General features: G+C 44.3%; 1 protein-coding gene across 6 annotated transcripts in view; it reads left to right on the top strand.

Annotated features, from left to right (window-relative positions):
- Positions 1–259: 259 nt before the first annotated feature.
- Positions 260–15,074, top strand: part of zgc:110329 (uncharacterized protein LOC550500 homolog) — a 188,675-nt gene continuing 173,860 nt past the window's right edge. For all 6 annotated transcript variants that reach the window (XM_041209088.1, XM_041209084.1, XM_041209086.1 and 3 more), the window contains exon 1: positions 260–385. In XM_041209088.1, coding sequence (XP_041065022.1) covers positions 293–385 — 93 coding nt within the window. In that variant the 5' untranslated portion in view covers positions 260–292. The remainder of the gene's footprint in view (positions 386–15,074) is intronic.

The following is a 15,074-nucleotide window of genomic DNA, read 5'->3' as shown; positions in this document are numbered from 1 at the left end:
AGGGAGATTGTACCTGAGATATTGGAAACACGGTTCAGGTGTAGAGCTACGCTGGTTTAGGAGTTGCACTCGGGGAGTGGGAAGTACTTCCTGTTTGGATGAAACCTGGCCGAGAAAAGAGAGACTGGGACACGGTGGAGTAACAGACGTAGGAGTGAACCTACAGCTCGCACTACAAACAATCCAACCTTTGTAGCTGCTTTCGCTTTCGAGGCGGAAGTTGCTTTGTTTAAGGGCTATTATCTTGTTGCGATTTCAGGTTAGAGAGATCAGTGACTGGACTGTCTCCACCATGTGCGGAGCGTCCTGGTTACGCCGCAGGGGCATCAATCCCGGATACTTGGCGTTGAAACTGACTCTCGGGGTCTTCTCTACCCTTTTCTGGGTAAGTGACAGACAACACTGTTGAGAAAATAAAGGTGGCTCAGTCATGGAAGGGCACCTGGCTGGGCTGGTTCTGCGGAGAAAGAGCTTCGCATACGAAAAATGTATCCGTTTTGCAGAGAGGGCAATTGGTTTATTTAAATCCTGCCTTTTGACTTCTCTTACTAATTTGGATCTTTGTTCAATCTCCCAATAAAGGGGAAGCCTCCGACGTTCTCAAATTGGATTTCTTTTTGCCTGCAGACGTGATTTGAGCTCTTAAAGGTCAATTCTATTTCGGCCCTTTTCAGAAAACTATAAATGAGAATATAATCCTGGCACGTCTGGCAGACTTTTTCAGTATAATGAATTTTTTTTAGGGTGGTTTTATGTACTTTAACAAATTCTCAACATTGTCAAATATGAAGAATGACATTTATGATTTACGGAAAGGAAAGAAGTGTTACAGCACAGAGATAAGCCAGAAATACTGTGTTTCCCTCTGTACATGGGTCACAGTGCCTAATTCTACTCCCCAGACATTTTAATATTTGTAATTTCGCCAATTAAATTACAAATCCATTTCTTGAAATGGAGCTGTTTTTATTTGAAAGTGTGAGATATGTCATTAGAATTAAAGAAGGCCAGTTGGCTTCTCTTCACTACAAACTGAAACTAATCCCACTGCCCTGCCCTCTCCCTAGCACTGGATCTGCCTCTGTTTCAACTGTGTATCTACTCTACCTCAACCACTCTGTGTTAAACCATTACATGCTCCAACAATCCACTCGAAATAAATTATTCTAAAACCATCTCTTCACTTTCTTTGTGACAATTGTAAATTGATGTCCTGCTGTCACTGACTTTCCAGCCAGAGGAAAAAGTCCTTCTCCTGTACACACCATCAAAACCCTTCAGGATTTTAAAAAGCTTCATTCTACCCAAAGGATTGAGGCTGAATGGTCTGAAATAGTTTCCCAACTTCTCTCCTGAATGACCTGGCTCTGACTGGAATATTCATGTACTGCAGAAGGGCCTGGAATGACCATTTGGCCTCTGCATAAACAGTGTGAAATAAACTCTGTCATAGATTCCATTCAGGAGCAGGCTGGCCACTCCAAAAGCATGGGAGTTCTTTAGGATTCTCCCAGAGAAGAGGGGGACCCATAATCCTGCACTTTGCAACACCTCATCTCAGGGGATCTCTCAATTCCCTACATAGTTGAGTTTACAGGGCAGAATTGTCAAGTTTACAGATGATATGAAACTCAGAAATGTGGTATATAATAAAGAGGATTGTTACAGTCTTCAGGAAGACCTGGACAGACTGGTGAAATGGCCAGACACACGGCAGTTGAAATTTGACACACACAAGTGTAAAGTGAGTCAATTTGGTCATAAGAATGTGAAGAGGAAATAAGAACTAAATATTTCAATGTTAAAGGGGGTACAGGAACAAAGACACCCATGGTCTGTATCTTCCAGGGTGGTACAGCAAATTGAGAAAGATGTTCAAAAAAGGCTCCCTGGCTTTATAACTAGAGGAATAGAGTACAAAAGCAATGAGGTTAGTCAAAACCTTTACAATCACTAGTTGTGCCTTAGAGTATTGTGTTCAATTCTGGGTACCCCATTTTAAGGACAAACTGAGAGTGCAGAGATGACTTACTATAATAGTATCAGAGATGAGAAACTTCAGTAATGTGGAGACTTTTCGTCAAAGCATAAAAGGTTAAGAGATTTGATCGGGAATTCAAAATGGGGAATAGCTTTGATGGAGTGGAGTATCCAACCAATGAAAGGTCAGAGCACACAGATTTAAGGTGATTTGCAAAAACACCAGAGGCAAAGTGAAGAAACGTGTTTTTACAAAGTGATTCATTGTGATCTGGGATGCATTGGAAGGGGTTGAAAGTGGATTTAATAGTAACATTCAGAGAGAATTGGATAAATACATAAGAGGAAAAAAGTATAAAAAGCTATGAGGAAAAGGCAGGGGAATGGAATTAATTGAAGAGTTGTACCAAAGAGCCAGCATAGGCATGATGTGTTGAATGACCTCTATCTAAGCTATACTGTTCTTTCATTCTATGATAAAGAAAAAGCAAGAAAGACTTTCATTTATATATCATCTTTCAGAACCTCTGGATGCCCCAAAGTGCTTTACAGCCAATTAAGCACTTTTTGAATAGTTGTCACCTGTTGTAAGGTGGGAAACACCACAGTCACTATACACAGCAAGCCCTACACATAGCAATGTGACATTAACCAGAAAATCTGCATATTTTGTGTTGCAAAAGCACATAGAGGAGAACTCCCCAGCTCTTTGAATAGTCATGGGATCTTATCTCTCCACCTGAGTGTCCTTAATGTCTCATTCATTAAAGTGTCAGCTTATATTTTGTGTTCTGAACTGGGACTAGAATCCAGGACCTTGTATCTCAGAAGTAAGTGTGATAACCACTGAGCTATGGTTAATCTGCCTTCTTCTGAACACATTCATCTCCTGAAAGCTGTCTCACCAGCATTGTTACATATTGTATAAATCCTTTCAGATCTCCAGAGAGGAAGTCTACAAGGTAATTAGAAATCTAATTATTCCCTTGCCACCATTCACTGGTTAAAGAGAGAACAGTAAATAGAAACCAGGATGAAACAGCTGGGAGTCTTCCCCTGAAGCTGCCAGGAAGAAGTTGGCATGATGGATGGCTGTGATTGCTGCCTATTTTCTCAATTTACCAAATGTCTTGCAGAGGTGTGCTCACAGAAACAGAGGATTAATATGAACCTGACTGTGTGCATATGTACTTTTATGTGCTTGTGTGTGCATGAGTATGTTCCGTCTGTGTATACTTGTATGTGTTTGCGTGTATATGTCTGAATATGTAAATACATGTGCGTATGTGTGAGAATGTGTGTGTGTGTGTAAGAATGTGCAAGTCTGTGACTGTGTGCACCTGTGTGTGAGTGCATAAGAGTGTGCAAGGTGTGAGAGTGAGTCTGTGAGCGTGTGCATCTGTGAGTGTGTGCATCTGCGTGAGAGATTGAGTCCGTGAGTGGCATGACGGTCAATGTGACAGAGAGAGTTTGCAGTCACAAAGTTTGGCTTTATAACATCAGGTTTTGCGGTGCTTTGTGTACCATTTTGATATGTGCATGGATTTCTGGTGAGGGGGTTAGTGCATGCGCAGACAGCATCTACTAGAAGTATGCAGAATAGGAAAGTTGTGGCATCAGTCAGCAGGTAATACTGATTTGACACCAGTGCTGCCATTGTGGAGCTCAACATTCCAGCTAATGCTGTTTGTTAACCTGATACAGCTGAACGTGTGTTCAGCAGGAGGAAGGATTCCCTCAACAGTACTATTTGAAGGAATGTCAGACATTTCTGCTTCACTAAGGATGTCTTCACTGACATCTGCCACCTGCTGCAGCCATAGGAGATTGAGGACAGCATTACCAGTGGCTGTGAAGGTGACCATGGCCAATTATGCACCTGGTTCCTTCCAGTTTGGAGCAGACAATATTTGCAGCATTTCCCTGTTTGCAATCCAGTGTTGCATAAAGGAGGTCACTGAGGCTCTATAAAGAAACTTCATTCAGAACTTGAATCCACTGACCTTGATAGCTCATGTTACGTCATTGAACTCCCCTGTGGCAGTGCATCCAATCGTAAAATTGAACACAACAGATATCTGCTCCCACTACCTTCGCACAATTTGGCCGGGGAGCCACTTAGTTCCTTATTGATGTGGGATCTCTCTCTTCCTGTCCACCTCCTCCGCCGATTTGTCCAGAACAGCGACAGAGAACCTTGGAGCCTTCTCTCTGCCCTGTTTTGCCATCATTCAGTGACCCTCTTCCTCACACTCACTGCAATAAGTTCCAGCACTTGCTCCACTTGAAGAGGTGCAGTCTGGCTTTAAGTGATACTGTCGTCACACAAACCTGGGCTACCAGCTGAGGTGTGCAGCCACTTGCCTGCACGCAGTTATTGTGCAAACTATCAAGCAGTACAAAGTTTGCATGTAGCCTGCATAGGAAAAGAGGCACAAATTAATGATGCACTACTATACCAGCTCTGAACTACGCAGCCTGTGAGCACAAATGCGAGTTTGTGTGTGTAGTTTGAAAATATTGCTGTTCATTATTTTTATCTTTTTTTGTCCATTTTCCATTCTTTTGTGCTTCAGTTTGTTTTCGGGAACACACTGTCTGATTACAATTCAATAGCTCTGGATCTCTTCCCACACCATATCACATGCAATTGGCAAGTTGGCCAGGTTGGGATACACTGAAACAGTGTTTAGTAAACAGAGCAGAAGGGTTGCTTCTACTTTTCTTCCTGTGGCCTCAGCCTCTGAGCAGGGGGCAGAAGCAGCACAATTTAATGATACATTATAAAAGTAAAACAAAAGCCTCGCTGTTGGGGACTGCCAGATTCTCCTTCCTCTCGATCAAAGTGGGATGCCAAAGCACACGCTGCAGATATAGTTGTAATTATAAGCAGTGAGAAAGGGCCTACCTGGCACTGCTGCATTTGTGATCAGGCCCTTTTTAATATGAGCATTGCCATCAATGGCGGGAAACAGTTATTTTTTTGACAACACTAACCAGTGTAAAATTTGTGATCTCTGAAGACTCAGCAGGATCAAAGAACCATTTTTCATGTGAGCTGAATCTGTCGAGGTCTTCGAATACCTCATCACAGTAACTGCCTCAGTTCTCTTGTTCTTATTGGGCTGATGACAGACTGGAGTATGGTTCCAAAGACACTGAGTGACCTCTCTCTCATCCAAGGAGTCAAAGACCACTTTACTGCACCAGCCTCAGCCAGCCTTTATAGCAGCGGCTATTAAAGTCAGTCCACTGTGTGAAGACGGAGAGATGCTGAAACTTTACAGAGCATGTTCAGAGTAAATGATCCCACTCTTTTTAATCACCAAATTCTGATTCACATATTCTGCATTGATGAAGGATTGTTGATGGTTAGGAGTTTCATCCTGTGGAACAATTTAATGATTCTTTTCAGCTGCAGGCCACATATATGCTTATGATATTTGAAAATAAAGCACTGATTGAGATAAGCATTCCTTTGGGTAGGGGTGAAAGGCCATGACTACAGGGTGAAACTGAGTGAGTGTCGGCAGGATGACGTTGTGCATAAACCCATCCATTACTTGCCTGAAGTTCACTCTGTCCAACAACTGATCAATAGCAGGAACTCTGGTTGATCTGACAAGAAAAAGGCAACCTTAAAACAACCCAGGGTCATCAGAATCAATTGTAGAGCCCTCACGACTGGCTTGGTTCAGATTAGTTAACTCAATAGAGAGCACGGATTTGTTCTTTTAATTCATTCAAGGGATGTGGGCTTCGCTGGCTAGGCCAGCATTTATTGCCCATCCCCAGTTGCCCTTGAGAAGGTGGTGATGAGCTGCTTTCTTGAACCGCTGCTGTCCATGTGTGTAGGTACACCCACGGTGCTGTTAGGAAGGGAATTCCAGGACTTTGACCCAGTTGGCCAGGTTGGGATACACTGAAACAGTATTTAGTAAACAGAGCAGAAAGGTTGCTTCTACTTTTCTTCCTGTGGCCTCAGCCTCTGAAGGAACTGCGATATATTTCCAAGTCAGGATTTTGAGTGACTCGGAGGAGAACTTGCAGGTGGTGGTGTTCCCATCTATCTGCTGTTCTTGTCCTTCTAAATGGTAGTGGTCGTGGGTTTGGAAGGTGCTGTCGAAGGAGCCTTGGTGAATTCCTGCAGTGCATCTTGTAGATGGTGTACATTGCTGCTATTGTGCATCGGTGGTGGAGGGTGTGAATGTTTGTGGATGTAGTGCCAATCAAGTGGGCTGCTTTGTCCTGGATGGTGTCAAGCTTCTTAAGTGTTATGAGAGCTGCACTCATCCAGGCAAGTGGGGAGTATTCCATCACGCTCCTGGCTTGTGCCTTGTAGATGGTGGACATGATTTCGGGAGTCAGGGGGTGAGTTACTCATTGCAGGATTCCTAGCCTCTGACCTGCTCTTGTAGCCACAGTATTTATATGGCTAGCCCAGTTCAGTTTCAGGTCAATGGTAACCCCCAGGATGTTGATAGTGGGAGATTCAGTGATGCTAATGACATTGAACATTAAGGGGCGATGGTTAGATTCTCTCTTGTTGGAGATAGTCATTGCCTGGCACTTGTGTGGCCCAAATGTTACTTGCCACTTGTCAGCACAAGCCTGGATATTGTCCAGGTCTTGCTGCATTTGGACATGGACTGCTTCAGTATCTGAGGAGTCGCGAATGTGCTCAACATTGTGCAATCATCAGCGAACATCCCCACTTCTGACCTTATGATGGAAGGAAGGTCATTGATGAAGCAGCTCAAGATGGTTGGGCCGAGGATGCTACCCTGAGGAACTCCTGCAGCAATGTCCTGGAGCTGAGATGACTGATCTCCAACAAACACAACCATCTTCATTTTTGCTAGGTATGAATCCAACCAGCGGAGAGCTTTCCCTTGATTCCTATTGACTCCAGTTTTGCTAGGGCTCATTGATGCCACACTCAATCAAGGGCAGTCACCCTCACCTCACTTCAGGAGGTCAGCTCTTTTGTCCATGTTTGAACAAAGGCTGTAATGAGGTCAGGAGCTGACTGGCCCTGGCAAAAACCCAAACTGGCATCAGTGAGCAGGTTATTGCTAAGCAAGTGCGCTCAAAAGCACTGTTGACGAGCCCTTCCATTACTTTGCTGTTGGTTGAGAGAAGATTGAAGGGACGGTAATTGGCCGGGTTGATTTGTCCTGCTTTTTGTGTACAGGACACACTTGGTCAATTTTCCACATAGCCTGGTAGATGCCAGTGTTGTAGTTGTACTGGAACAGCTTGGCTAGGGTCATGGCAAGTTCTGGAGCACAAGTCTTTAGTACTATTGCCGGAATATTGTCAGGGCCCATAACCTTTGCGGTATCCAGTGCCTTCAGCCATTTCTTGATATCATGTGGGGTGAATCAAATTGGCTGAAGACTGGCATCTGTGATGCTGGGGACCTCCAGAGGAGGCCAGGATGGATCACCCACTCAGCACTTCTGGCTGAAGATATTAGCAAATGCTTCAGCCTTATATTTTTGCACTGATTTTCCATTGAGGATGGGAATATTTTAGAGCCCCCACTTCCAGTGAATTGTTTAATTGAACACCACCATTCCTGACTGGATGTGGCAGGACTGTTTTGTTTTTATCTCAAATCTGATCCGTTGGTTATGAGATCGTTTAACTCTGTCTATCACTTGCTGCTTATGCTGTTTGGCACGCAAGGAGTCCTGTTGCTTCACCAGGTTGACACCTCATTTTAGGCATGCCTGGTGCTGCTCCTGGCACGCTGTCCTGCACTCTTCATTGAACCATGATTGATCCCCTGGCTTGATGGTAATGGTAGAGTGGGGGGTATGCTGGGCCAAGAGGTTACAAATTGTGTTCGAGTACAATTCTGTGGCTGCTGAATGGATGCTTAGTCTTGAGTTACTAGATCTGTTCAAAATCTATCCCATTTAGCATGGTGGTAGTGCCACACAACACGATGGAGGGTATCCTCAATGTGAAGGCAGGACTTTGTCTCCACAGCAACAGTGCAGTGGTCACACCTACCGATACTGTCATGGACAGATGAATCTGCAGCAGGCAGATTGGTGAGGATGAGGTCAAGTATGTTTTTCCCTCTAGTTGGTTCCCTCACCACCCTGCCGCAGACCCAGTTTAGCAGCTATGTCCTTTAGGACTTGGCCAGCTCGGTCAGCAGTGGTGCTACCGAGCCACTCTTGGTGATAGACATTGAAGTCCCCCACCCAGAGTATACTCTGTGCTCTTGCCACCCTCAGTGCTTCCTCCAAGTGGTGTTCAACATAGAGGAGTACTGATTTATCAGCTTCAGCTGGTAATCAGCAGGAGGTTTTCTTGCCCATGTTTAACCTGATGCCATGAGGATTCATGGGGTCCACAGTCAATGTTAAGGACTCCGAGGGCAACTCCCTCTCAACAGTATACCACTGTGCTGCCACCTCTGCTTGGTCTATCCTGTCGATGGGACAGATATACCCAGGGATAGTGATGGTGGTGCCCGGGCTACTGTCTGTAAGGTATGGTTCCACGAGGATGATTATGTCAGACTGTTGCTTGGCTAGTCTGAGTTAGCCCTCCCAATTTTGGCACTAGCCCCCAGAAGTTAGTAAGGAGGACTTTCCAGGGTCGGCAGGGCTGAGTTTGCCATTGTCATTATCTGTGCCTAGGTCGATGCTAGGTGGTCTGTCCGGTTTCATTCCTTTTTTTGTGGCTTTGCAGCAGTTTGATGCAACTGACTGGTTTGCTAGGCCACTTAAGAGTCAACCACATTGCTTCATGTAGGCCTGACCAGGTAAGGATGGCAGATTTCCTTTCCTTACAGCAATTGACAATGGTCATCATTAGATTCCAGTATCTGCCGTGGCGGGATTCGAATACAAGTTCCCAGTGCATTACTCTGGGTCTGGATTACTAGTCCAGTGGCAATACCACACTGCCTTCACCTCCCCCTAGATGTCCCAGAAAGGCTTTTATTTAAATATAGAAATGCATAACAGCTACAGCATGGAATTACACTTTTGCAGAGCACTATTCACTTTCCACTGGTTACACGGCCAGCCCACATGCCTGGCTCGTGTCACTGTACATTGAGGTTACTTTTCTCTCTTTCCATTTTCCTCCTTTCCTCTCGATGCTGCTGGAACAGATGGGTTTTGTTCACTGGCCTAACAACTCTGATGGATTTAGATTATTGCAGAGCATTTCCTGCAAATGTTTGAGGGAAAGCATTGCTGAAAAGTCATGGGTCTGGGGAGAAGTTTGTTCCACTTTCAAAGCAAGGGCATTAAAATTGGAAATTTGAGCTCAGTAAGGACAATTATTCTTCAAATACAGAGATCGTCTGCCAGACAGACATGCTCTGACAACCTATTATTCATAAGCTATGGTGGGCATTTAATTTTAATGGGACTTTTCATATATTGGCCATTTCTCTGGCTCACTAAGGTGGGAGATCTCAGTGGCAAATCGAATGATTTGTTGGATTATGGATAGTTTCGTGTTATTAAGGAATAGAGCTGGTATAAAATGCAGATATGATACAGAGTAAAGCTATCTCTATTCTGGCCCAGTAGTTGCTTAAACCTTACAATCCTGCAGCCAGATACTCTCTCAGTAGGGATTTGTTAAAGCTTGATCTCGGTGGGGGGGATTTTGTGAGAGAATTGGATGGACAATTACAGGATGGATACAGGAGACTTACATCCAGATTGACTTCTCCCAGACTTCAGTGTTGCAGCTGCTTGCTGACCCCATAGTATTAACTGCTGCCAGGCCTTAGAGCAAAGTACAACGTATAAACTGTCAGTAAGGAAAAAACTATAAAAGCAAATATCAGGTTGTAAGGCATCAGCCACAAATCAATGATAACACCTCCACGTCTGCCAGCTGGGAATTTGGAGTCAAGTCTCTGGAGTGGGCTGGAGAAGCCTACAAGTTCAAAAATCTAGGCTGGCACCCTTCATTAGGTTAGCAAGTGAACAATTATCCACACTGACACTTCAGTACAGATGCAGTGCTGCACTGTTGGAAGTACCGTAATTCGGAAGAGACATTAAGCTGAGGTTTCATCTGCCTTTTCAAGTGGACATAAAAACCCTATGGCACTATTAGAGGAAAAGCAAGAGAGTTCACCCTGCTGTCTTAGCAATATTTATCTCCCAACCAATATCACTAAAATGTATTACCTGATTATTATCACATTGTACTTTGTGGGAGCTTGCTGTGTACAATTTGTTTTTACAACATGACAACTGTGACTGCACTTCAAAAACACTTCTATGGTTGTAATGGCTATGGATGTCCTCAGGAAGTGAAAGGTGATATATAAATGCAAGTCTTTTTTTATTTGTATGAAGCATGATTTGTCCTCCCTTCAAATATGCTTTCACTGTGCTGAATCCATTTAATGGGATGATTTGGGAAATCCAACAGTTTTAAAAAGAAAAAAATAAATATTTCCAAGTTTGGTTCCTTAATTAAAAGGTTGAATAGTTTGATGAGATTAACACCAAAGCAGTTTGCAGTGCCTATTTTATTGTCAACATGCAATGACGGTCAAACTGAACCCAAGTGAAATGCAAGTTCTGATCAAGACCTATTATAAGCATTATCTTCCCTCTGGCTACTGCATAGTAGTTGGGATATGGAGTCTGAATGATGGTCACTGCTTTTGTGTCTCTAAGCATACAGTCTGTTCAGTCACTAGTACAGACTACAGGACTGGGATGGCCATCATTCTGGAACTTCACTCTGAACTTTATTGGGAGATCAAATTCCATTCATTGGCTCTGATATTGAAGCCACTGCCCCTCTTTCTGACTATGGTACTGCCGCTAGTTGTTTGGTTGTTTGTTTGACCATTGAAAGTTCCAGTGATGTTAGTGTTGTTAGCCAAACTCATAGTTTGTCTATGTTGCTTCCATGGCTCCTGGGCAGGGAGGTTTCTGATGGCTAGGTCCTGAATATGAGGGAAGGAGCCCTGCAGTCTGTCTGCAAATTGATGTGCTGTTCCACCCAAAATCAAACTCTAATGCAGAAAGCTATAAAACTATGAGACAAATATTTTTAACAAAAACAAGTTATTAATTTCATTGTGAACTCATAGACAGTGGGGGTGGAGTCAGTTACACAACAACAATTTGCAGAATCTTATTTTTTACATTTTAGAACTTAATTGTGTATTTAACACTCATACTTCAGTCAAAATGAATCCACAACATACATCTTTAATTTTTAATGTATAAAGCCAATTTTCCATTAACACTCCCGTCCCTTGAGTTATAATTTTAAATTGAAAAGAACATTCAACAGCCATTCACACTTTTATGCACCTTAAAAAATGTTCATTCACATAACGACTTATGAACGTTAAAAATGTAATGTTTTTTTCTGATAATTCCAAATTGCACACCTAGGCACTGTTCACAGAATTTACATTATTTGCTGCCTGCACTGAAAACCCACAAAGGCAGTTCCATAACTTAATCACTCTAGTGAATTGCTCAATTAAGTTTGAGCCCAAAAACAGAAAACAGCAGCAGGTTCTGCTAAACAAGTTATCAGTTAATAACATCACCTTTAACTTTCAGGATTATATAGCCAGCAGCAAACTTTCAGAGGCTGAGCTCAGAATCTAGCAGCTTCTTTTTAAAATAAATACAGAAAATTGGCTTAGTTGTAGGAGACAGAGGGTGATGACAGAAGGATACTTTAGTGACTGGAAGCCAGTGTCCAATGGCGTACCACAGGGATCTGTGCTGGGTCCCCTATTATTCGCCATTTATATAAACAACATAGATGACCATGTAGGGGGGGTAGGATTAGCAATTTTGTGGATGACACAAAGATTGGCCGGGTGGTTAACAGTGAGGTTGAGTGTCTCGGGCTACAGGAAGATATAGGCAGGATGGACAAATGGGCAGATAAATGGCAGATGTAATTTAACCGTGAAAAGTGTGAGGTGATACACTTTGGAAGGAGTAATTTGACAAGGAAGTATTCAATGAACGGCATAACACAAGGAGGTTCTGAGGAACAAAGGGATCTTGACCTCTGAAGGCGGAGGGGCATGTTAGTGGGGTGGTGAAAAAGGCATGTGGGACACTTGCCTTTATCAATCGAGGCATAGATTACAAAAGTAGGGAGATCATGTTGGATAAAAGCAAAATACTACGGATGCTGGAAATCTGGAACAAAAACAAAAATACCTGGAAAGTGTCAGCAGGTCTGACAGCATCTGCGGAGAGGAACACAGTTGACATTTCGAGTCCATATGACCCTTCATCCGAACTAAGGGAACAGAGAAATGAGGCGAAATATAAGCAGGTAGAGAGTGGTGGGACAGGTAGAGCTGAATAGGGGGCCAGTGATAGGTGAAGGCAAAGAAGAGATTGCCAAAGATGTCATAGACAAAAGGACAAAGGGCTGTTGACGGTGGTGATATTATCTAAGGAATGTGCTAATGGTGACATTTTAGGTAGAAAGCAGGGCAAGCTAGTGTCAGATGGCCCTAGTGGGGGTGGGGTGGGGGTAAGGGATTGAAATGGGCTAAAAGGTGAAGATAAAACAATAGATCAAAATAAATTTTAAAATAGGTGGGAAAAGAAAAATATATTTGTAAAAAATTCTAAATTATTGGAGAAAGGGGGTGGGGATGGAGGAGAGAGTTCATGATCTAAAATTGTTGAATTCAACATTAAGTCCGGCTGTCAAGTGCCTAGTCAGAAGATGAGGTGCTGTTCCTCCAGTTTGCGTTGAGCTTCACTAGAACAATGCAGCAGGCCAAGGACGGACATGTGGCCATGAGAGCAGGGTGGTGTTTTGAAATGGCAAGCGACAGGGAGGTCTGGGTCATGCTTGCAGACAGACCGAAGCTGTTCCACAAAGTGGTCACCAAGTCTGCATTTGGTCTCTCCAATGTAGAGGAGATCGCATTGGGAGCAGCAAATGCAGTAGACTAAATTGAGGGAAGCGCAATTGAAGCGCTGCTTCACTTGAAAGGAATGTTTGGGCTCTTGGACGGTGAGGAGGAGGGAAGTAAAGGGGCAGGTGTTGCACCTTCTGCAGTTCCATGGGAATGTGCGGTGGGAGGGGTTGAGGTGTAGGGGGTGATGGAGGAGTGGATCAGGGTGTCACGGAGGCAACGATACCTGTGGGAAGCTGCCAGGGGGGTGAAGGGAAGATGTGGTGGTGGCATCATGCTGGAGTTGGCGGAAATGGCGGAGGATGATCCTTTGAATGCAGAAGCTGGGGGGGTGATAAGTGAGGACAAGGGGGACCCTATCATGGTTCTGGGAGGGAGAGGAAGGTGTGAGGGCGGATGCCGGACACGGTTGAGGGCCCTGTCAACCACTGTGGGTGGAAAACCTCGGTTAAGGAAGACATGTCAGAGGAACTGTTTTAGAAAGCGGCATCATCAGAACAGATGCAACGGAGGTGAAGGAACTGAGAGAATGGGATGGAGTCCTTACAGGAAGCGGTGAGGAGCTGTAGTCGAGGTAGCTAAGGGAGTCGGTAGGCTTGTAATGAATATTGGTGGACAGTCTATCATCAGAAATTGAGATTGATAGGTCAAGGAAGGGAAGGGAAGTGTCAGTGATGGACCACGTGAAAATGACGGAAGGGTGGAAATTGAAAGCAAAATTAATAAATTTTTCCAGATCCAGACGAGAACATGAAGCGGCACTGAAGCAGTTATCGATGTACCGGAGAAAGAGTTGTGGGAGGGGGCCTGAGCAGGACTGGAACAAGGAATGTTCCACATACCCCATAAAGAGATAGGCATATCTGGGGCCCATGCGAGTACCCATAGCCACACCTCTTATTTGGAGGAAGTGAGACAAGTTTAAGTAGAAATTGTTCAGTGAGAGAACAAGTTCAGCCAGACGGAGGAGAGTAGTGGTGGATGGGGATTATTCAGGTCTCTGTTCAAGGAAGAAGTGGAGAGCCCTCAGACCATCCCAGTGGGGGATGGAGGCCTAGAGTGATTGGACGTCCATGGTGAAGAGGAGGCAGTTGGGGCCAGGGAACTGGGTGCGAGAGGAATCGCGGATGTAGGTGGGAAGAGACTGGACAAGGGGAGAGAGAATGGAGTCACGATAGCAAGAAATAAGTTCCATGGGGCAAGAACAGGCTGACACGATCAGTCTGCCGGGACAGTCCCGTTTGTGGATTTTGGGTAGGAGGTAGAAGCGGGCTGTCCAAGGTTGGGAGACTGAAGTTGGAAGCTGTGGAGGGAAGATCTCCAGAGGAGAGCATGTTGGAGTTGTATAGAACCTTAGTGAGGCCACAGCTGGAGTACTGTGTTCAGTTCTGGTCTTCACATTATAGGAAGGATGTGATTGCACTGGAAGGGATGCAGAGGAGATTCACCAGGATGTTGCCTGGGATGAAACATTTAAGTTATGAAGAGAGGCTGGATAGACTTGGGTTGTTTTCATTGGAACAGAGAAGACTGAGGGGTGACCTGATCGAGGTGTACAAGGCTATGAGGGGCATGGACAGGGTGGATAGGGAGCAGCTGTTCCCCTTCGTTGAAGGGTCAGTCACAAGGGGACAAAAGTTCAAGGTGAGGGGCAGGAGGTTTAGGAATGATCGTGAGGAAAAACCTTTTTACCCAGAGGGTGGTGACGGTCTGGAATGCACTGCCTGGGAGCTACCTACTACCAGCAAACTTATTATGAGAGGGTGGTGGGAGCAGGTTGCCTCACATCCTTTAAAAAGTACCTGGATGAGCACTTGGCACGTCATAACATTCAAGGCTATGGGCCAAGTGCTGGTAAATGGGATTAGGTAGGTAGGTCAGGTGTTTCTCACGTGTCAGTGCAGACCCGATGGGCCGAAGAGCCTTTTCTGCACTGTGTGATTCTGTGAAAATGCTGATAGCAATTTGAACTTTTGCTGTCAGCGTTTAACTACTTTCTCTTTCTCCTAACCCCTTTATCACACGTGAAATGTCCAACCCAGGTATTTTTAAGGAATCCTTTTCTAACACTTGTATGCCGTTAAAGGTCTGATAATAAGTTTGCTGGTAGTAGGTAGCTCTGTTCTCTCATGCACAATCTCATTTTTAAAATCCTCAGAGGCAGTAGCAGCCATCAACT

Source organism: Carcharodon carcharias, chromosome 17, assembly GCF_017639515.1.
Source record: "Carcharodon carcharias isolate sCarCar2 chromosome 17, sCarCar2.pri, whole genome shotgun sequence".
Taxonomy (NCBI): domain Eukaryota; kingdom Metazoa; phylum Chordata; class Chondrichthyes; order Lamniformes; family Lamnidae; genus Carcharodon; species Carcharodon carcharias.
The sequence above is the reverse complement of the archived record's forward strand: the minus strand, read 5'-3'. Positions and strand labels throughout refer to the sequence as shown.